The sequence below is a fragment of the Vanellus vanellus genome, assembly GCF_965231255.1.
Source record: "Vanellus vanellus genome assembly, chromosome: Z".
Taxonomy (NCBI): domain Eukaryota; kingdom Metazoa; phylum Chordata; class Aves; order Charadriiformes; family Charadriidae; genus Vanellus; species Vanellus vanellus.
The window spans coordinates 52,701,809-52,724,619 of record NC_138908.1 but is presented as its reverse complement, the minus strand read 5'-3'; the positions used below and the strand labels follow the sequence as shown (position 1 = coordinate 52,724,619).

At 35.6% G+C, this 22,811-nt stretch overlaps 1 protein-coding gene across 1 annotated transcript in view; it reads left to right on the top strand.

Moving 5' to 3' along the window:
• CCDC171 (coiled-coil domain containing 171) overlaps positions 1-22,811 on the top strand; it is a gene marked incomplete at its 5' end in the record, with an annotated part of 155,787 nt that overhangs the window by 75,420 nt on the left and 57,556 nt on the right. The window contains 3 exon segments of the mRNA XM_082497984.1: positions 1,040-1,225; positions 19,094-19,239; positions 21,901-21,955. Coding sequence (XP_082354110.1) covers positions 1,040-1,225; positions 19,094-19,239; positions 21,901-21,955 — 387 coding nt within the window.

Sequence of the window (22,811 nt, the reverse complement as noted above, 5' to 3'; positions counted from 1 at the left end):
TGATTTATATACCATAAAAGGATTTATAAATTTCAGTTCAACAGAGTAAAGTCAGCTGGAATGAGGGTATCCAATAAGTGTGTTCATGAGAAGTTCAAAAAGCATAAAAGTAGTATCTTAAACTCCGCGTGGATATTGCTGAATATTATGATAGACATTTTACTGTATCTTTGAGTATCGGTTATATCCTGAGCTAGTCAGTGCAAATTTGAGTGTGGCTGTTTCCTTGAAGGAGTAAGTTTACAGCAAGGAAAAAAAAAAGCCCTCTTCTACATTCTCAGTAGCACATGTCCACCAAATCCCTCTGACCCTTTACTGTTGCTGATCGATTTATGTAAACACTATGGGCTCACTAACCTGTAAATAGCACTTTCTGGCAGGAATGAGAAGAGACTGAGAAGAGACAACCATTCCTTGACAACTTGATGCCACAATATAGCGAGTAATGGACATGGTGTTTGAGGGATTGATGCCTTTTTGTGGGTTGTCGGTTTGTTCCCTGTCATACTCATTGAACTGTGTCTGCTAATCATCTTCAGTTTTGTTCTTACTGCTTTTCCCCCCCTTACAATTCTGGGACAGTTAGATGATGTTGTCACATTTTAAATTGTTGTTCATATGTAGATGATGATTTTCCCTGGAGAATTAGTTCTTCTTTCTGGAACTTTTTGGGGAGAGGAGAGAGTCCAGGAAGACGTTTACAAGGATTAGTAAGATAGGCACTGAAAAGTGGGACATTGACCTGCTTATTTCCTTCTAAATATTGATTCTTTATAATCCGGCTTGCTAATTTTTGTAGAATAATGAGTGCGTACTGTTTACAGTACCCTGAATGCTTTTTTGAAAAAATACAGTGAATAAAGTGGCCTGCTGTTTTATTGTTCAGTGGTCAGTCTTCATGTTAAAAAAACCTAAATATTCATCTTTAGCGCACTTTTGGTTTAGAATTTGATATGTTTGCAAGTGGAACTCTGAAAGTCAAGCATGTAAACAAGTGAATACAGTTACACAATCAAACACAATTTATTTCCCTTATCAGAAATTGATCGCCCATGAGAGGTTTGAAAGTGCATGTGAAGAATTAAATAATGCATTACATCGGGAGCATCAAGCACAAGTGCTTTTGAATGAACAGGCGCAACAGCTACAGGACTTAAATAATAAACTAGAATTGCACTCCAGTGAAGAAGCAGATAAAAATGAAGTCTTAAGTGAAACTGTAAAGGTAAGATGATTATCCTAGGAGAAATAGGCACCAGCAATTTACCTTTTGGTGAGTAAGCCAAATCTTGCTTTTCTTGTGCAAATAAAATTATAGGAGTAATTGCACACATACTACTCACTCCATTGGAATCTTAGGGTACTCAGAAAACACTTTCAAGGCGAAACTTAAAGGTATAACGTCCGTTTTCTGCTTTTAGGACTGGACAGTGTACACCAATATATGTAATCTGTGAAGTGTCTGATTTTTACGTGATACATAAGAGACAGGAGTTCTAGCTATCACAAAGTGTTTGCAGGCTATAGGAGAAATGAAGGAAGAAATACAGGAATACTTTGTTTTTTGACAAAGATTATAAGAGTACTTTAAAATCTGAGTTAGCTGTTCCCTGAATATAGTCTTAGGGTAGAGAATGCGTTTGTCAGTTTGGAATATGGCAGGTGAGAGTAGAGAAACATCCTTTTTCATCAGGATTTAGAATTTTCCCCAGACATAAAGAGTAATGAGGGAAAAGATGATGTTATCAGAATCTCTGATAGCAAATCAGGAGCAGAGAGAGAGACTAAGACATTTGAAAACAAGTGGATATCTCACGTGGGAAGAGAAGGAACCTTGTGATGGCAGGCCAGTAATGTGTGGTGACCTGAGCTCTGCAGCTTTTATTTATTTTTTATTTAAAGCAAGCTTTGCAGTTTGTATTTGCTCTTCAGCCCTACTACTGTCTTTACACCTCCCAGTATTCTGTGAATTGATAGTTGAGCCAAAGAGACTGCTTCACTGGTGTTTTGAGTAATAGAATCTTGTGTATCTGAGGAAGATTTAGGGAGGAAGTGATAAGAAATGTCAAGAGGCGGGAGGAGAACCAAAAAGATACAAGCTACAAAACTAGTAGAAAAGTCAGAAACCATTGTTGAAAACGTAACAGGGAAAATGGATGTCAAGAAGGATGACTTTCAGCAGAGTTGAAGTTTGAACTGATGTACAGTGGAGGAAGCTTAAGGATGTTATTAAATTTATTAAGGACGGTTTTCATTAGCAGTATTATTTACTAAAAATGCCTTATCTCACTAAGGGTGAAAGACAACAACATTTCCAATTTACCTGTTGGTTTTAATGTTTTTTTCTCCCTCCCAGTCTCCTAATTTTGGGTGTTTCATTTCAATGTAAGAATAAACTTGTCTAATGTTTAAGACAGGTTGCTTGTTAATACTATTGCTTTTTTGTTTCGGTTACAATTGCAGTATATATAAGCCAAGTGTTTGTTTGACTTGTGTTTGATTGATTTGGCAAATACTTGATTCAAGATGTTCAAATAGATACTAGGATCATAAAGAAGGGAAGGAATAGAAGACAGATGTTACTTGAAATTTTCATTAGGGTCTACTCTTTATACATTAATGCATGGTATTTCAGCATGTTTTACTTTATATGTAAAACATACCTTTACATTTGTTCAGAGGAAATTAAACAAAAAGTCAATTGTAGGCATTTAAAATATAGGATGGAACTTTAAACAAATCTATTACACGGATTATTGGGTACTGAATTAGATTGCACAGCTTCTGTTTTTTATTAATTAAAGGCTGGGTACAATTATTTTTTGAGACAGCAGTGATCCTAAAATGCATCCTAATTCTGCAGCCCCCTAGCAGTTGTTTGCTACTGGAGCAACTCGATATAGTGTAAAATGTTTGGTTATAGGTGAAAGCTGTAAAGATACAATACAATGTAATAATATAGCTGTTGTGCTAGCATGGAGGCTAAGAAAGTTGACAAAATAAGCGTTAGAGCTGAAACTTACTACTTACAGTTACACTGGTTTGGTTTTCTGAATGTATTACTCCATAATTCTCAATCCTTTCCATGGAGGAGTTTTGAGCCAAATTTAAGTTTTGGACTTGTTGCCGTGTACTGTCCTTAAACTTCTGTTTAAATTCCAGAAGGTTGATTGATGTCTTTTGATTCCTTCATGCCGTTTACTACAATAGTTAGCACAAAATTGCCTTGTGGTTGTAACTGCCTGTATCATTGACTGTATCAAGGAAGGAAACAAGATCAGTTGTGGTAGCATGGCAACGTGCATTCATGATCTAGTGTTTCTTGATTTTTTTTTTTTAGATGATTTTATAATATATACTTCCTAAATCATCATCTCGCCTTTAATTTTTATCATTCTTTTTTACAGTGCCAAACCTATGTTGAATAAGTACTTCCTAAATTCAAGAAGTTTAACACAAACTACTTTAATGCCAAGGAGTAAAAAGATTTTTTTTTTATTTTGACCTCTACATGTTTGGGGATTTTGAAATGGAAGTTTTTGATAAGCTTTTTTCCTCCCACAGTTTACCACAGTCCCACTTTATTTATGGCTTTATTCCTGACAAACAGAAACGGTCTCTGCCCTGGTGTGTCAACTGACGGACCTTTTTCTCTTGGCAGATTGGTTTTTGTGACTTAAAATGTTTTTGTGTTTGTTTTTTTTTCTTTCTGTAGCTCTTGTTTTGCAGTACAGTGTAACAATCTCATCTCTGCAATAATCAACCCTGAGCTTGTAAAACAGTGTCCCTACAATTGCATAAGCTTCTGAACTCTTAAATAGTACAGAAGTATGGAAAAAAAGAACTGCTGCACCGAAAAAATATAATAGAAAAACTGTGCCTTCATCTTAAGATACAAAATAATCTATCAGTCTAGACTAAGTATATATAAAATGTTGGAGAATGTTGTGGTGTACGAGTGATTTCAGATGGAGCAGTGTCATGGAGTAAAAAAACTTGCTTTGAATTCTTTATTCATAGTTTTTAAACAGGTAACAAGGGGAAAAATAAAATGTTAGATACTTTTGCTTTTGATAACTTATTTTTAAACTTATTCACAGTTCAACAGCAATAAGTAAGGAGATATTTTGGTATTCATGTACTTTCATAAAGTAGGCTTATTAAAGGAGTAATACTTAATTTCTTAGCTTTATCGGTTCAGATTTTAATCCTGTATATTTTTATCTTCTTAATGGCATATACCATAGGGACATCCAAGGTAGCCAATTGCATTCAAGGTCAGCTAGAACTAAGCAACTCTCTTACACCACTTTTTTTATTAGAAGAGGTAAATCAGTAGCTCTGAGTCCCCTGCCTTAGAAGACGAACTTTTACAAAAATGCTACACAGGCATCTATAGCAGACATATTTTTTACTCGTTATAGAAGCATGTCTTAATTCCAGTAAAATACTTTTTCTTCCTATTGACAGGCACTGTGTGTATATTTACTTCCTTTTAGTACCTGTTAGTGCCTGTAATAAAAACAATATCTTTTTAACGTTTAATTTATGGAGCATGTCCTATAAATTGCTAATGAATAACTCTGTGTGCATTTAAGTGCACTATATGTTAAATCAGGTAATTTGCTACTGATCTGCCTCAAAATGGTCTTCAATACATGTTTTAGAAGAAGATACCCTAAATTTTCGGTGTATTTACTCTGCTGAGTTTGGTGAGGCTGCCATTGATTTATGACAGCAAAAGTGAGAAAAGAATCTCATCCCAGTGCTTTGATAATACTCAGAGAAAAACATTTTCTGATGGGGAGGTTTGGAGTGTTTATTTCCACTAGCTATTTCATTTAAAGCATTATATGGATATTCTGTGGTCAGAAAGTGTGGTATCCTTTGCTAAACAGACACATCTGAATTAATTAGATTCCAAAGGAGATTGGGATTTCCAGGTTTGGTAGAAGTGGATGTTTTCCCTGAGCAGGTTCTTGGTTCTTGGTGTGAATTTCACTTGAAGGTGGTACACAAATTGCTACTTTTTGTTGCTTTTCCTCTTCATACATTTATAGCCACATATTTTCCCTGAAAAATAATTTCAATTATTTATACATTTTCTTTTATTATAACATTGCACACACTTTACAATGGTAGTTGGCTATTTCTGCTTTTTGTAGTTGGCTATTTCTGCAAATGATGCAGTACTCTAACTTTTAGAAAGGTTAAAAGGCCTCACTTATATGAGGAAGACTAAGTGATTTTCATGCTTCTCAAATAGAACAGCAGAGATTACAGTCACTATAAGAACCAAAATAAGTTTTGGATTTTTTTTTTTTTTAAAGTCTCTGACATTTTGTGTTGGAACGACTGTCAGGATTTAGGTGCACCGAGCTATACTGCTGATTCCCAAAAACTTGTTTGTCACTTTGTCAAGAAATGGCATTTCTGTATGTTGCCCAGTTAAATTAAAGCAGTGTGTGCATATATATGCACACACACTATATATAGTATATAGTGTATATATATATGAAATAAAAGAAAGCAGTATAGCTGATTACCATTAGCATCTAACTTAATAGAGAATTTGTATTAATCCATTTTAGCATGTTAAAGAGAAGCAAGCTCCCCTCTGAATAGGTTAGAAACTCAAATTAATGATTCATTAATTAAATGGGTTTTTAGTTTCCATACTCTTTATGTTCTGAACACCTAAATAATTTACAAAGTAGGTAGGAATGGATTATCATTGCCATCTGCCGTATTCTTAGTCAAAGGAGGTCGTATGTTTTCTTATTACAATAAATTACAGGTTAAACAGTTTTGTCATGTATTTCAGTTTGCGTTAATGCTATTTGTAAAATAAGTAAGCCTGCTTATTCTCCTTGTCTGTTACATAACTTCTACTACTGATAACTTCTTAGATAGTCTTCAAAGAGTTAGGTCAACTAAAGAATTGCCCTGGAGCTGGTCCTTTGTGCTTTCTTGTTTAAAGATTGCTATGCATTGTACATGGAATTTAAGTATATGAGAAGGGATAGTCTTCCCAGGCTTACTTCTAGCAGCTGCTAGCTTTATATAATAGGAGAGACACACAGAAAGCATCCTGTTGTGGTCTGGACCTGAGAGCTTCTCTTCACAGAAGGAAAGAGAAGAAGCCTGTGATGAAGTCTGTATTCTGTTACTCAATCTGCACTTCAGATATCTAAACTTAAACTTCACCTTAAATTTCTCTTCTGTGGTTTGTCCATAAAGTTTGTTTGTTTTACTGTCTGTCTGCGTTATTGTCTTACTTTTTTAATATGACAAACTTGTGCATTAAATCACAGAATCACAGAATGGTCAGGGTTGGAAGGGACCTCTGGAGATCATCTAGTCCAATCCCCCTGCCTGAGCAGGGTCACCTACAGCCGGTTGCACAGGACAGCGTCCAGGTGGGTTTTGAATGTCTCCAGAGTGGGAGACTCCACTGGGCAGACTGTTCCAGTGCTCTGCCACCCTCAAAGGAAAGAAGTTCCTCCTCATGTTAAGATGGAACTTCCTATATTCAAGTTTGTGCCCAGTGACAGGACAAGAGGTAACGGGCACCACTGAAAGAAGTCTGTTCCCATCCCCCTGGCACCCTCCCTTTAAGTATTTGTAAGCATTAATAAGATCCTCCCTCAGTCTTCTTTTCTCTAGACTAAAACTAAATCTTCTCTTGGAGATAAATAATTGTACTCTATTCTGTTTAGCACTTTGAAAGCAGCTCTTTATGTTGTGGTGCACAGCTCTCCTTGCTTTGCTTCTCTGGTTAGCCTCTAAGATTCAGGGTCCGAAGCTTGCTCTGTTCTTTTTCCACTTTAGAGATCACATCATTAGGAATATTGATCCCTGTGTTTCGCACAGAACAAACTTATTTCCAGCCAGGTGGTTAGGTCTGTGCGTTTCCTTTATTCTGTGCCTATAACATCCATCAGTTAGTACCAGTGTGAGTAGTCTGGAGGGACTGAGGTCAGTATGTGGCCTTTAGAAAAGAGTTGTATTTGCTCCATAGTCATCAATGAAGCAACCGAGCAACTACCAACCAAGTTGTTGAAGATCTGCCTTAACTTTTCTGAGACAGGTTTTCTGGAAACTATGTAACTAATGAGCAGAATAGGAAAAGAAATAAAGTTAAAATTTGTGATTATGAACTAGTTATGTGTTTGCATTAACATGAAGTTCCATACAACAATTCAAAATTTTACTGTGCGAGTCACACAAACATAACTTAATTAGAAACTCTTATTTTGGAGGGATATTGGCATTACCATTGTGTTACTGTTTTATTTCTCTGCAGTTCCTCTTTTGTCCAGTTTTGCAGGTTGAATATCAGTAATAGTTCCTTGTAATTTGAGCAATGTTAAGATTTTACATTGGAAGTTGAAGAGATATTCATACCAGGTGAACACTTTTTGTTACTTTTTAAATTATCCCACTACAAAATATTTGATTGGTTAGTAGTAAGAATATTACGTGGCCTGGTTTTGTCAGGCAAATTCTTTACTATCTTTGTATAGTAAGAAAATAGTAAAATAATCTCCGAAATTCCTTCTACTTTACATTGAGAGAAGAGTGAATGGAATTGTCAATTTATTACATTCATGTTCAATCTAGTCAGGTGTAAACATTATTTATCTAATCAGAAAAGACATCCTTATGTTAGAAAAATTTTTGTTTTCTTTTTAACGTGTCAAAGAGTTTAAGATAACTGAGGAAGATGCTCTCACCTTTGTAACAATTTGGGTGTAATTTAGGCACTGTGAGAGAACGCTGGAATAAGTCGATTACATAACATCGCTTTAGTTAAATTTTCAAAGCTAATTATGAAAGCTTGGAGTTAATTTCCAAGTAAGAATAGATCTTCCCTTCTTTAGAAAATTACGCAGTAAGTTTGATCGTGCTAGTCTGATTCAGTAGTCTGAATTCAATAGTCATTTGACTAATCACAGAATCACAGAATTATCAGAGTTGGAAGTTCCGTTCAAATACACGGAAACAGTTCTTTACGGTGAGGGTGACAGAGCACTGGCACAGGCTGCCCAGGGAGGTTGTGGAGTCCCCTTCCCGGGAGATTTTCAAGACCCGCCTGGATGCAGTCCTGAGTAATGTGCTCTAGGCAATCCTGCTTTAGCAGGGGAGTTGGACTAGATGATCTCAATCACGCGCTTAAGTGGCCTTCTGGTAGTTTGCAGAAGAATGCAAGTAACCAAGACAGGTAAAATTGTGCCCAGGAATATTGAAACTGATGTGGAAACAAGAGTGAATAATTCGGACTGTAAGTTCCTTCTGAACAGATGGCTAAGACATTGGGTTTTTTGGTCTAATATGTTGAGGACTGCACACACAGTGAAATCTAGAATGCTTTAGTTATATCTTTACAGAGTAGTAATGTTGCCTATTTTAGAGAATATTTCTTATCTTGAGTCTGTTTGCTGTACTGTTCTATTAAAAAAAAGCAAATTCTGACATTCTGTCAAAGATTAAATGAAGAAAACTTTAATAAAGTAATTGCATGAACAGGAGCGTTTTCATAGTCTTTTAAAAGTAACTTCCAATATTTTCTGGGTATTCCATTTGTAGGAACTATGTACCTCCCTTGGGGGGAGGGGAGAATAAATGGAACAATATTGGGATCTAAAAGCTTAATGGTTTTATTGCTGCATTGTAATTATACTAATAAACACCTCTGTCCATGACCTTGGAATTTATAGTGCAGTGAGAAAGATTTATTGACATGTAATTTGGAAGAAAAATGGGATTATTGTGTAATTACAGTGTGTGGTTATTAAGCATATGTACTTACATACCATTTATCCCTGTTATTTCAAGACCTTCAACTCTGTTTCAGTTTTCACTCAAAAATACAGAAAGGCTTTTTGATAAATCCAGTGCCTGGGAGATCTGTGTTCTATTATTGGGTGAACTAGAAAGTAACTTTGTTACCTCGAGATGTGCAGAGGGGATCAATAGATCTTTAAAACAGCATATGATGTTTTTAAAGAAGTGTTCTAAACCCTCCTTTTCCTAGTAGTTCAGATATCAATGTATAGGACTTTCTGCTGTATAGGATCTTGATATACAAGTCCTTTATACATAGATTTGCTTCTTGCTGCTGTTTATCTAGGGTATCTCTAGGGCCCCATCATTTTTTCACCTTAGTCAGGTTTTCCCATGATCTCCTGTTCTATTTGTGTGAAGCTAACTCCATAAAGATCTTTTATATCTTCTTGTAAAACCGTACGTATTTAACTCTCAAATACCTATTGGAATATAATTAAGCTATTAGAATATAATTAAGTATGTATCTAACTGGCATAAGGCTAAAGCAAGAGATGCATTCCTTTGCACTTTGGTCCTCTTTCTTGGCTACATACAATGACATGGCTACATAGCAGCCATGTCTATCGTTCACGTAATTTGGTTTTTTAATTTAATTTGGCACTCTTTCTCATTAGGTATTTGATGATTTTCAAGAGCAACTTTTCTAAATTTATACCACTTTTCAGCTTCCAAAATCTGTAGCTATGCTATCTTCTTTTCATCATGAAAAGCATGGAAGCTCTTAGAGATTGTAGCAGGGTAGGAAACTCAAAACACAAATTATTTTTTTATGTTGCCTAAATTTTTCTGTTGCCTTTTACAGTATATATTTATGAAATACCCACTGAAGTTCTTGTTGCTACGTGAATCTTTTTACTATCTCAGTTAGAAGGTATTTTTAATAATTTATGAAAACTTACTAGCTAAAGCAAACCCACCTTAATTATTGTTTACTTTTTTTTTTTCATTTGTTGGTTTGTTTTTTTGGTTTTGGCTTTTTTTTGACTGTGGACTATACAGTAAGTAATTAAGTGATTTAAAAACTATGAATTTAAGATTTTCAATTCTAAGTAGCGGTCCCAAGATTTTATTTAAAAATAGTACTTTGCTGTTATACAAGAAAATTTCTCAGTTGTGAGCATGAAGAAATAAGTGTTCTTAAAAAAAAAAAGTTAACGATAATTTACTAAAATAGTTATGTGGTATCACCCAACATATTTGATAACAAAGCATATTTATTACTGTTGCTTTTGTAGATGGGTGAAGCAGGTAATTTTCCATGTTTTGTACCATCATGGTGCCACAAAACATACGAAAAATGAAAATTAATTCAGTTCAATTTAACAGTTACAGTGATTTATTGTTGTTAGTATTTACCACGTCTGCTTCAGGATCTGTGTGTGGCATGCCCAGAAAAACATATTCCTTATTTAAGGTTTGTGCTCTTGGTTGGCACTTGCTGTGACACAAAGCATATCCTAAGGGAAGGGAGACACCCAATCAATATGCCTTTATAGCACTTTGGTCTCCTTGGTGAATATTGGGATGTAATGTATCCTCAACGCTTTTTCAACAGAATGATTTAGAAGTTGCCTTTTATATTAGTTAAATTGTGTTTTACTGTATCTGTTCTTTCTGCTAAGAAGACTACTCTCCAGTTTTTAATGAAGGGAGGGATAGGGGTGACCTGTATAAAAGAATAGACCTTTTAGTATGAAATGATGTATTTAGCAATTCATTCTTATTTTATTGAGGTTTAAAGAGTAAAGGGGATAAAGAGAATCATGTATGCGTGTTTTCCCCCTGCAGATACTTCATGCAGCAGGATGTGGCTGGCATAATATTAAAATAAAATATGCATACACTAAACAGCATTTGGGGCTGTCTGTGGAAACACATATAACTGAATACAAATGTAGTTTGGTCAGAACACTTCTGAAGGAGAAGGCAGTGTTTGAATGTAAACTGTATAACGTGATAAATGCGCCAAAGCCTACGTTAATGTTAGTGCCGTATTAAAAAAAATATTTGTCCAATTAATTAATTGAAGAAAAAGGAAAACTCTTGCTGAAGCAAGATCAAAACTTTAGGTTGCATAAATTGGCATACTTGGCATTGTTCATAACTGCTTAATGTGATGGTTTATACTAAAGGGCTAGTGTTTGGTAGAACTGTGCGGCAGCCTCTTCCAAGAAACTGTTGCAGAATGACCTGTAGCACTGAAACAACTTAACTGGGACCACCAGTATATTGAGGTCATGCAGTATATTGAAGTCATGAACAGTATATTTTCCTACAGCGGCCTGAACTTTAAGTTCTATTTCAAAAAATTCTTGAAACTATTCTAAAGACTCTTAGGATTCCCATTTTTTGAGCCAGTGTCTGAAGTGAAGACATATAGCCACTGTGCTGTAATACTTATTTCTTAAATTTAGATCTGAGGCAGAGTTCTGTGTGATTTAACCGGTCACTCCCTGATGACTTTTTAGTCTGTGTCCAGACTCCCACTGACTTCAAATTGTATGCTTTTTTAAAATAAACAATGGGAATGAAATTGTGGCTATTTAATTTGTCGGTAACATTTCATTGTTATTGCTAATAATTTTATTGCTGTTGTTTCTCCTTCTTCCTGAGTTACCTTAACTGTATGGCTTAGAAATGTTGCCAATAAATTGAGTGATGCAGATCCAGTGGAAGAATTTTTTTTGAGAACTTTTGAGAACAGAAGCGTCTGTTCCTGGGCTTAGAAATGTCACTGGACTGCAAGATCATTAAGACCAGTAGGACGTGATCAGAGATAGACGGTTTGAGCACAGTTCACCTATAATGTAATGCAAGAAACTAACACAATATGTTGTGTCATCATAGATATCCAGCTAAATATTTCTGTGTACATACATGTGATATATTAGCACTTACAAACAGCACTTTATCATTACTCTGGTTTACATCTTTGTGTTGTACACTGTGAGCTAATATGCACAATTAGATAACGTATAGCAAAGTTAAGCAACAGTATTGCAGATGCTTGTGTGTAGTGGAGAGCGGTGTTAACAGAGCGGTGTCAGAGTTCCCCTGTAAAGTTGAGTGCCTCACGTACATACAGGTACATCAGAGAGTTATGAAAAGTCCTCTTTTGCAGTACCAGGTATAAACCATCTTTTTGAAATTTTGGAACTGTAACAACTATAAGGCCTGGGGGTCTATCAGGGTAAAAAGTGTAACAGTGAAAAAAACAGAATTTTTTCTTTTCTGTGGCACTTAAGTAGCTGGTTCAAAGGCATGACACTGACAAAGCACAGAAAAGCTGCTGCTCCTGCAGGGCTGGATCTTGTCTAGTCTGCAGTTGCACAAGGTTAGGTATTGTGGTGGGAGAGGAATTTACTTTTCTAGGGAGAAAAAGGAAACATCAGTCCTGAGGTAGCACCTCAGAGGTGAATGAGGTGAATAATCAACTTCTCATGCCACCACACACGTGATTCCAAACATTTATTCTCACTTAACATCAAGGGCTTTTCTAATACACTTAAAACTCACAATGATAAAGCCCGCATTTTTCTAAAATTGTCTTTGTTCCATTAAGGTGGTGTAATCCTTCTCTGCAGCATTCCAGGAATACTGACATAGTTCACTTAGCTCAGAAGAAGATAAAAAATTTCTAGATTATGATATGCATAAATTTTATCACGTACTTTAACATTTTCCAAAACATTGTTTAAAAGTAGAGCTTAATTATTATCTCTGATTGGATTAGTGTATGTCTGGAAGGCCAAGTGCATCTTGGTATAAAAAGGGAGTCCCTCAACTTTTTCAACTTTTGTTTCTCTTCAGATACAGCAGTGTACCTAGCTAACACATTTTAACACTGATGCTTTTGTTTGCTAGTACTAACAGTCCATGAGGATCTAGCCTATGTGTGAGCAGTTTGTATTTTGTGATTACTGTGTATAAAACTTTCAAAGTTTTGTTTAGTTTTACTTACTTTGAAGCTGAGTGGCATGTGAACATAGGATGTGTCTTCTGGAAGAAGTGTTATTATGTGGAATTATTCAGGAATTGCTACTGTCTTTAAATTAATAAGCTCTTTTAATTCACAATAACTTTAAAGCGTACCCAGCTCAGTGACTTCATAAAGCATTTTCAGTCATCCTTTGCTAAACATTTTGAGCTAATGCAATTGAAAAATGCATTCCTTTCTTGTTGATCAGAATAGATTTTCTCTTGAGAAGTAAGTCTGCGTTGTAGCACAGAGATATTAGGCATAGCTTTAAGTCTTTGAGGCACTATAATCCAGCCTGAACTACTGCAGGTAAAATGCTGGTGGTACCTGAACTTGCTTGGATGTTTGAGAGCTATGCTTCAGTCAATAAATGAACTGTTGTCTAGACATACATAGGTAATGCCACTCGCTTTCACAGTGTGAGTGCCTACCATTTCAAACGACTTTTGTAAGAAAAATCTCTTGCAAAATGAAAATGTATGCATTTTCCCCATCCAACCCATTGAGTGACTCTCGAATAATTTTTTATTGAAATGTTTCTTATTAGCTTGTAGGTCTTGTTGAGTAACTATATCACAGCTGCTTTTTAAGCTACCTTTCACCATCATTTAACTTATCATTGTCTTCAGATAATTGCTTGACTTTTTTGTGATACTGATTTGGCTAAAGCTTTCTGCTGTTAGCATAGTTTGTGCTCCAATGTTACGAGGGTTTCTTATATAAAACAATCACAAGCAATTGTATTTGACATTGTGTCAGAAATGTGAAAATATGTCTGCGAGTATCCCTTCATGCACCAGTATTCTGTTGGTTATTGATTAAAATCATTGTGCTGGTTGGTGTTACTGTTTTGCTCAGTAGACCCACTCGTACTCTGTAACCTTATTACCCAGGGCACTTTCAAAGACGTGAAGAGCCATTTTGCACCTTGTTAGGTGCACTGTGATCTGTAAGCTATGTTTAACTGCTTCCATGCTACATCACATACTTCAGAGAAGAGTCATCAGGTATGTTCTTTCTAAGAATGCCAGCATATGAAAAGATTGCTGCCGTCAGGATGAGGGTCCAGTAGCAGAGAGGTTAAAAAAATCACTGATTTTTCTGCAAAGCAGATACAGCTGATTCACGTCCTTTTGAGTACTTGTATTTCTTTTCCTAAAGTAGTTTAAAGGACATGTGAAAGCATTTGTTATTGAAGGGATGTCATGGGTGGTCAGCCTCAGGTTAGCTCTGCTTTGCAAGAGCAGAAGAGCCACATGGAGTTCATTTCAAACTGTTTTAAGACAATACTGCAACCCCTATGAAACACACAGTGAATCCAGATAGAATATTTTTATATTGCAGTTTGTTTTACAGTTGAAAAATGTGAATCCATCTTATTTGTTGACATAGGCCTAAATGTACGTCTTAGAAAGTCTTTTTTTTTTCCATGTATCGATCAGAAGTCTCATTTATTATTTTTTTTTTGCCACAGAATTTTTTTTTCCATGAGATTTTTATTCTATTTTGATAGAAAAAGTTTCATTTTGAGTTGTTCTTAATAAGTAAGAATTCTTTTCAGAAAACATTCTGTGGAAATTCAGGCATATAGTTTGAGCTAATATAATTTGGTTTGCATTGCACACTAAAAATACAGTTTACATTAAATATTAATGTAATTTCTTGTACCTTTTGGATTTGGGGCTTTTTAAGATAGAAGACTTCTCTAGGTTATCTGTGGACTGTCTTTTGAGGGGCATTCAGATTGTCCTGAAGATTATGTTTGCCAACAGGGATAATGGGAAGTGTGTTTCAACCGGTGGAGGAATGGATGCTTGCTAAACGTTGCATTCTTTTTTTCATTGTGGAATTTTGTTAGTGATATGTGTAGGACAGTTTTCAGGATGTATTCACTGTCCAGATGTCTTAAAAAATAGTATTTTGCGTCCAAATGGAAAAAAAAAATAGTAAAACTTCATCCTGAAGACAAAATCTTTACTTCACAAATTAGTTCATAATACACATACTGCAGTATATTTGTATGTCTTGTAGTGCTGTGTTGTGTCTGAGTAATTTAAATCTAATTTAGTAAGCAGTTTGATCTAGCTTTAGTTGATCTTGGAAAATATGCTCTCAGTGTAAATGTGTCACACATGCTTTGCATGAATTTAAACTGTATGACTGCTGTCGTTAGTCTAGAATGATTGTCCATCTGTTATCTTTTGAATAGAGTGCTTTTCTGTATGTAAAGAATGACAATGTTAAACTTTGATTTATTTTTGTAACTGGTTTTAAAGAAAGAGATTCCTCACTGCAAAGCCTAAGCTTGTTAAAATTATTTGTGGAAGGACCCATCCCACAGACATCCAATAAGATTTTTCTGCAGTGCTATCAGTTGCTTGGTGTTCTCTCTAACAAATGGGGTTTTGTGCTCAGTTTATGGGGAAAAAAAGCCTAAGTCTAAATATCTCTAAGGGGAACTCCTTCTCAGCATCCTGATGAAAACTCAACTGATCTATGAGATTTTGGTGGACTGTAGAGGAAGGAGTGCAGTGATGTCTGAATTAGCACCTGAATGCCTAAACATCTGAACTAAACAGATAACGGAATTTTATGGAGTGTCAATAAATTGGAGTTTGGCTTGTAAGTTGGTTCAGAATCACTTGTGCTTGAAAGTGAAAGCTCAGCATCTTCACAGAACTATGTGCAGACATAGTAGGTTTTTAAAACCTTCATTCTTCTTATCATATTTAGCCTCAACTTTTTAACAATTGTAATTGTCCACAGAAAACATTTTGAGATAAATGCATTATCGGGTTTTGAAATTTTCTTATTTTTGTAAATACTAAGACCTGGGGGGCAAAATAAGGGCTATATTGTGGATTAAGTGAAATATCTCAAGGCTGTGCTTTTCTGATAACTGAACCTGAAGTGACCTTTCTCAGACACAATTACAGAGCTGTATGTTTTTCCTTTAATTTCATCAGGGGTTTAATTAGTATACAAATAAAACTTCCCTTATCTTCCTTTCTACCTAATTGGCTTGTCTTCGCTTATATATGAAGAATGTGAAAATGGGCTGTAATTAGGGTGACCGTGTTAACCTTTTTTTCTCAAATGTACTGTTGCCTAAAGGCCTCAAGGCCTAAAAACAGTGCTTTGGATTATTGCTTTGCAATCACTATGGCTCTCCCATAGGTTTTCTCATGAGCAGAAGGGCTTTGGGTGCTGCAGGTTCCCACTGCTTAACGGGATCTTCATTCTTCTCCCCACTAAATGTTTATTGATTATCTCACTGCTCCACACTCAGCCTCCAACAACTTAATATCAGGTGACAGTCAGGAGAGTTCTCCAAGTAATTAGAGTGGAGCATTGAGGGAACAATTAGGAGCAGAGTTATTAAACTTGATTTATCCTATTCTCTCCTGAACACTTTCTTGGATATCAGAACATCACACTTTCACAATCTACCCTGGCTGAGAAATTAGTGGCTAACCTGCTGCTTATCATTGTTGCCTTGCTGCCTTGAGGCACACCCTCTTGGTTTCAGTCACTCAGCTGGAAATATTAGAGTCCATAAAGTTTATCAAGGGTTTTAATTAGATCAATCTGAAGAAGGAAAAAAAGAGAGGCTTAGCAGCCATTACTTTAGAATACTCCACACTGTATTTCAGCAATTTCCAAGGCTTGACTTAAATCCACAGTAGCAAGGAGCTTCAAGTGAATGCTGAAACTGCTTTTAGAGAGCTAAAATCAGTTTGCATTTTGCTTAAATATTGCAATATTATTGATAGATAAAGTCTGAATCCTTTGGAAATTTCTGTAAATAATGGTGAAAGTTTTGAATATAATAAAGCAGCTGTTCAGTGAGGTATTTGATTTAATCATTTTCTGTATTGCTTCATCACCAGCTAGTGTGGATTGCTGGCCATGCCTCTCAAAGAGTTAGGCTTCATGATTTCATCCCTGTTTTATTGCCTTATTAATAGGCCTGCACTTGCAATTGGTAAGCAAGGTTAGTTAGCAGCTCCCAGAAGATTTTGACACCTAGTGGGTCTCTTCACCATTTGTGGTCAGTGTTTAAAGCTTTATGTGGGAGCAGACAACTCCTCAGCCCTGTAGAAGGATAGCTATCTAATAAAAAAGAAATAAATACACATAATGTTCCTATTATCCTGTCTTTCTTCGCTCATTTAAACCACTAGAATCTTGGACCCAGGCTCTCTTCCAGCAGCCTGTACATCAAAAGTTGCTTGCATCGAAATATTAGCAGAATTACCTGTTCTACGTTGGTCAGAGCTCAGTCCCGTGGCTGCATCTTAAAAACAGATTTTTCAATCATATGTGAAAGTGGGCTGAACCACATCGGCACCAGAGACATTGTTCTCTATTCAGTAAATTTTGTTTATCAAAAGATGGGAATATGGGTGGGGAAGGGACAGGACTTGGTTTTTGAGCAGTTTCCTCAATGCTGACTTAGCCTAAAACAAACAAACAGTAAACACAATAAATGAAGATGTTCTTTGTTCTTAAATTAAAGATGGCTCCTTTGATCCTTGCTAATCCACATCTGGTTTCTTGGAAATAACTTTTCTGAAAATCTGACAATTCGCAACTTCAGCTGTCCAGACAGGGCTTTGATAGCTGCTAGTGGCATTAGGGTAGAATTTCTGAAAGCAACACTTCTGTTTTTGGATATCTTTATGCTCATAACGCAGTGGAAGAATGAGATCTGTGTGTTTATCTTTACTTAGGTGAAAAATGGCATTCTTCATCAAAAATAATGACATAGGAGGCAAAATAGAGTTATTCAGCCTGCAGTAATTTGAGCAAGACTAATATTAGCATTTCTGGGGTTTAGAGTTTCTTAAATAAACTGCTCTGATTGGGTTTTTTCTTACAGCAGTGACTAAGCTCAGCCTGTATTTTGTAAATTGCTGAACAGAGGGTTCAGGTAGCAATGCTGTACCTTCCAGATACACTTGAAATAACTGGTTGCTTTTTTGTGTTGAGAAATGTTTGAAGAAAACTTACGCCAATCCACAGGTTTCGGTTTATTTTGCAGTATTATCCAGTTTTATGCTGTACTTAGTTATTTTACAGAAATTTCTCTAGCATATTGTTTTTTGAAATGCTTTTGACTCTTGGCTAGGTCTGAAGCTTTTTCAGATTAGTTGGGTTTTCAGTGCCCTCCAAATTTTTTCAACCTTTTGTATATACTGTTCTTAATACGTATCCACAGCATAATATATATTGTCCATGTTCCACAGTCCAAGTCAAGTAGTCCTGAGTACAAATTATGCAGACCGTTCTTAGAACATAAGCATAAAACATATCCATAAATTTTGAAAACAAGGTGCAAGAAGAGCTCAGTCTTGCAACTGTGCAGCCTTCTCTATCCTTCCACATTGGTTTAGTATCTGTCAGGGAATTTGCATTTTGTAAAAGAATGTTTATAGCCACCTATTATAATTTCTTTCTAAAAAGGCAATTAACAGCTGTAAGTAAAATGTAACATTTAGCAAACTATGAAATCACATTATTAATACTCCAGTCTATAAAAGTATTGATTTATCCCAGCAGAAAGGAGTAGCAACTAGGCAGGTTCTGTATTAATTAGTTTGGTGTGCTATTTGTCATCTATTGGATTAATCTGAATTGATTTAAAGCATGTTGTGTTAATTCTAAGCCAGAGAGAAACATTAAGAAAAATACACGTACTATTTTGAATATTGGAAAACTAATGTTAAAATAGTGAAAGCACCATAAAGTAGTGATTTATTCTTAGCAAGAATTGCAGCAAAACTGTACTTAATGCACTATCAGAGAATACTAGATCATTTTTTTAATCCTGAAATTTCTGAATAGTGCAGAATATTTAAATAAATGCTACTTTGTTCATTCCCTTTCTTTGTGAATTCTTTTCTTTAATGTTCATTTTAAATTAAGCTTTGAGAATATTCTGTTCTCTTTAATGCTGTACTCTTATTTTCACTGTGATTAGATCTGGTATTTGTAAATATAGTACCTGTAACATAGTACATGTACCTGTTTGATCAACAGATCACTTTATTTTACAAAACATTTGTACATAGGCAATACACTAAAAACTGGGGGGTTCTGAGTTAGTAATGTTTTTGCTAGAGAATTCATAAAACCTTAGTATGTAATGGTCCAAATCTACTTCACAGTCAGTCTGTTTTCCACTTTGTTTAATAGCCTATGGCATAAATTGAAGTTAATTATTTGGGCTGACAAGTAACTCTGCTTTCTGTCTGCTTGCAGAGACTCTCTGAGGCAAAGATGGAGCTGAGAAGAAAAGATCAATCTCTGCGTCAGCTCAATAGACTTCTTACCCAGCTGGAGCAGGACAAGCGTCGACTGAAAGAGAGCATCCATGATGCAGAGAGTGCCCTCTGCATGGCAGCGAAGTGAGCACTGGGACCTTGGGGAGATCACTTAAAACAGACAAAAGATCAATTCTTACTTTCATGCACAGGGTTTTAGCCCTGGCTAATGTAATGCTAGAAAACAAAAGTACATCTGTCTCTCTTTGAAATTCAGTGGTAGTCTTCTAAAAAGAAAACTGTTAGTTTAAGATACTAGATGGTATGTTTTCTGTAGTTATTCCATAATAGTGCTCCCAATTCTGGGTCCTGAAATAGCATGGGCATTTTTGTTTGCCAGTTATCTTACTGATTTGATAATGTCTCTTTGGCAGATCTCTAACGCTTTGTTTATTTAAGAAATTATTGCTTGTTTTTTCTATTTCCAAGTTATCTTTTTATAGAGAGATACAAACTTTTTATAATAAAAACAGCTAGGTGACAAGTCTTAGCTGCCAAAGGGGCTGATACCCATTTGGAACTAGTCTTATTTATGGAACAGGATAGATCTTTCAGCTGATTTCAGATAGTTTTGAATTTAGACATAAAAAACATGCCTTTTTATTCCATAATCTGGAGAGTGGAAGGAAATGTTCAGGGACCGGTCTTGGAAAGATCGGTAGTCGAAAGGTGTTCCGTTGACTTGAATGAGATTATTACTAACCTCTTACAGTCGTATAGTCAGATAAAAAGATAAATCTTTGCAGACTCTGTTATCTATTACTCTTATTGTAGTATGCACTTTGAATAATTTGGTCTATGGCTAAGATTTTAAAAAAGTTTAATTTAAAATTAAAATTTCTCATTATACCTGGGATACGTTTGACCTCTGAAGAACAATAGCTTACAAGCTTTAATGGATTTATGTACACGTGAAATAATGTAATTAATATGGCTATCAGTGAAATGTTTAACAAGCTAATTAAAATGACAAATGTTATTTAGTATGAGTGTATTAAAGCTGATGTGACCTGAAGAAGGATTTGTTCTGGAAAGCTTGGCCCTTTTCACCCTGCCCCAACCTATTTTATGCATTCTAGTAAAGATCGTTCCCTGTGGCCCTTCTTATATTCAGAAAAGGTTATTTCAATGTGAAGTGGTTTTAAAATTGGTTTTATTTCTGTAGATAGCAGTTGAATATTGACAAAGAAAAAACCCATACCATTTATTGTTCTACCGGCTCTTCATGACAAATGCCTTTTTTTCCCCTTTGGAACATATAAGCAAAGTTGGTGAAATAGACTTGACTTCTGCGCAGAAAGTCTTATTTTAATATCTCTTCCATAACCTGAGTGTTTGTAACCAATGCATGGGTGTCTTTCAAGTTCTTTCCTAATCTTTTGTACAGCTTTAAATAACAGCAAGATGGCTGGCTCATTCTAAGAATTGTGACCTTGATTTTCTTGCAGTGGTGGCCAGCAGTTCTGTTCCACTTTACTCCAAAGTAGGAAGCAGTATTAATAAAAGTGCCTGATAGCAGTGAACTTGACAGAAATTTAGTAGCCTTTTGGTCATTCCTCTGCTACATAGAAACTCTCTATCAAACCTTCACCCCAGCTATTGTGTAAAAGATGATGTAAAGCATGTTCCTCGTGCCTGAACTGCATTTCAGGATAATAATCCTAAAGAATAGTTCTATGATCCAATTACAATTTCCCTTACAACTGTAGGAGTTGATGAATACATGAAATAAAGATGGAATAAAATGTGGATCCTGGCATGTAGGGGTACAATAGATTCATTTTTTTAAACTTTTTTTGTAGGTGCTATAAACAAATATTACTAGAATTTTATTTTAAGATGTTATTTAAGAGAATAAATCAGCCATATTCAGAGGGCTTTCTGTTCACAAAAATGAGAACCTGGGAACCACCTATTATCCTGGGTCCAAAATTCCATCTAAAGATACTTTCCTTTTTATGATGAACACCTGAGAACATGCAAGGAAGAGTCTGACTTCTATGTCACTACTTAACATAGAAATGAATGGTGTTGAACTGGCTCTCTAGAACTGACTTCACCCAGACAAATAGCAGTAGCTTCATAAACAAGGCCAGCAGAGAAGGTGAACAGCATGTCCCTGTCAGTCTAGTCCAAAGAAAGGCAGGATCCTGAAAACAGAAAAATCTCTGCGACAGCTTTACTAGGAATGTAAAAGCCAGTCCTACTTTTCTGTCCACCTTCCTGTATTTGCTGTTAGGATAGTATGAATCAAGAAATGAGGAAGCAGTAGTCATTCCAGGCAGAACACCACCATGGTTTTGACTTCTGTTTTAGGAACTGTAAGAGCTCAAACAAAATATTCTCATAGCTGGCAAGGTAAAAGACAGTCCTAGAATGTTAAGGAGCCTATGCTTTTCTGGCGTAGATTCCATTTTATTTCCTGTGGTGTTTTGTTGGTCATGCTGTCCTGTTCTCCTTAGTCATATGGTATTATGCATCTTTAATTTAATTTCTGTCAATGCATCAGATGAGACCAAGGTTTTTTATGGCAGCATAACTGAAGTTCTTTCTTACTGAAGCCCTAATCTACAGAAAGGCATGAGAGTAGTATTTCGTTATCCAGACTTCTGTTTCATAAGGATAGGATCCTTGACTGAACTTTTTAAAGACATGATGTTTATAAAGTAGCAGAAAATTAATTTCTTCATCACTAAAGCTTCAGTTCTATTAACTACTCTTTTTTTTTTTTTCCTCTTGTAATAGAGACAAAGAACTGATTATTAGTCATATGAAATCTGTGGAAGCCACTCTTCGCAAGGTAGGAATTTGAAGTGCTTGCTCTGCATTTGTATTTCTAAACACATCAAGGTTTTACAACTGCTTATTCTCAAGGAGGTAGGGGAGTAGAAGTTGTAAAGTAACTTCCTTTGTTCCCTTCAAGTTTTAAGTTTCCACCTTCAACTTCTTTCATCTCCAAAAACTATTCGTATTTAGTGAAATAAAATACAATTTTGTAGTATATGGACTTCTTATTTTTAATATAAAACTTATTACAAAATTCACCTTCCTTCCTTCAGTCACTGAGCACTTTTCATGGTTACCAAGTGAGGACTATTGATCATCCAAACACTTCATAATTGCTGCTGAGTTAACTCTCTCTACTGAGTAAGGTGGAGGTCATCTTGTGAGGTCACATGCGCAGTGGCCACAAGACATTTGGCATTGCGCATGCTACTTTAATCTTTGATACACGATAAATAAAATAAGGAAAAGACAGTAAATATTAACCTGTAATCAAAAACTTTCATGATATTTTTAAAAAAAATTTAAAAGTGAGTAATAATTTTAATTTGTCTGACTTTGTACTGTTTTGCCCTGGTATAGTATGCTTTGAAGGTCCAAAAAAGCTGTATATATTAATTATTTGGGATAAAGGTCTGTTTTTAGCTGTAGCTCTAGTGGCTGATTGTTTTGTAACTGTTTTTAGTCCAGAGCAACACAGAGCAAAAGAAGTGTTTTTATTACCTGGGAGTGTTCATTTCCCTTATCACATCGTGAATTCCCAGCAACATGGGAATCTATTCCTTATTTTAGTTTCTGTGTCCACCAAAACTGCTGTTAATTTAATTTTCAGATACCTTTTTCAGGTTTTTCTTTCCTTCGATGTTCACAAA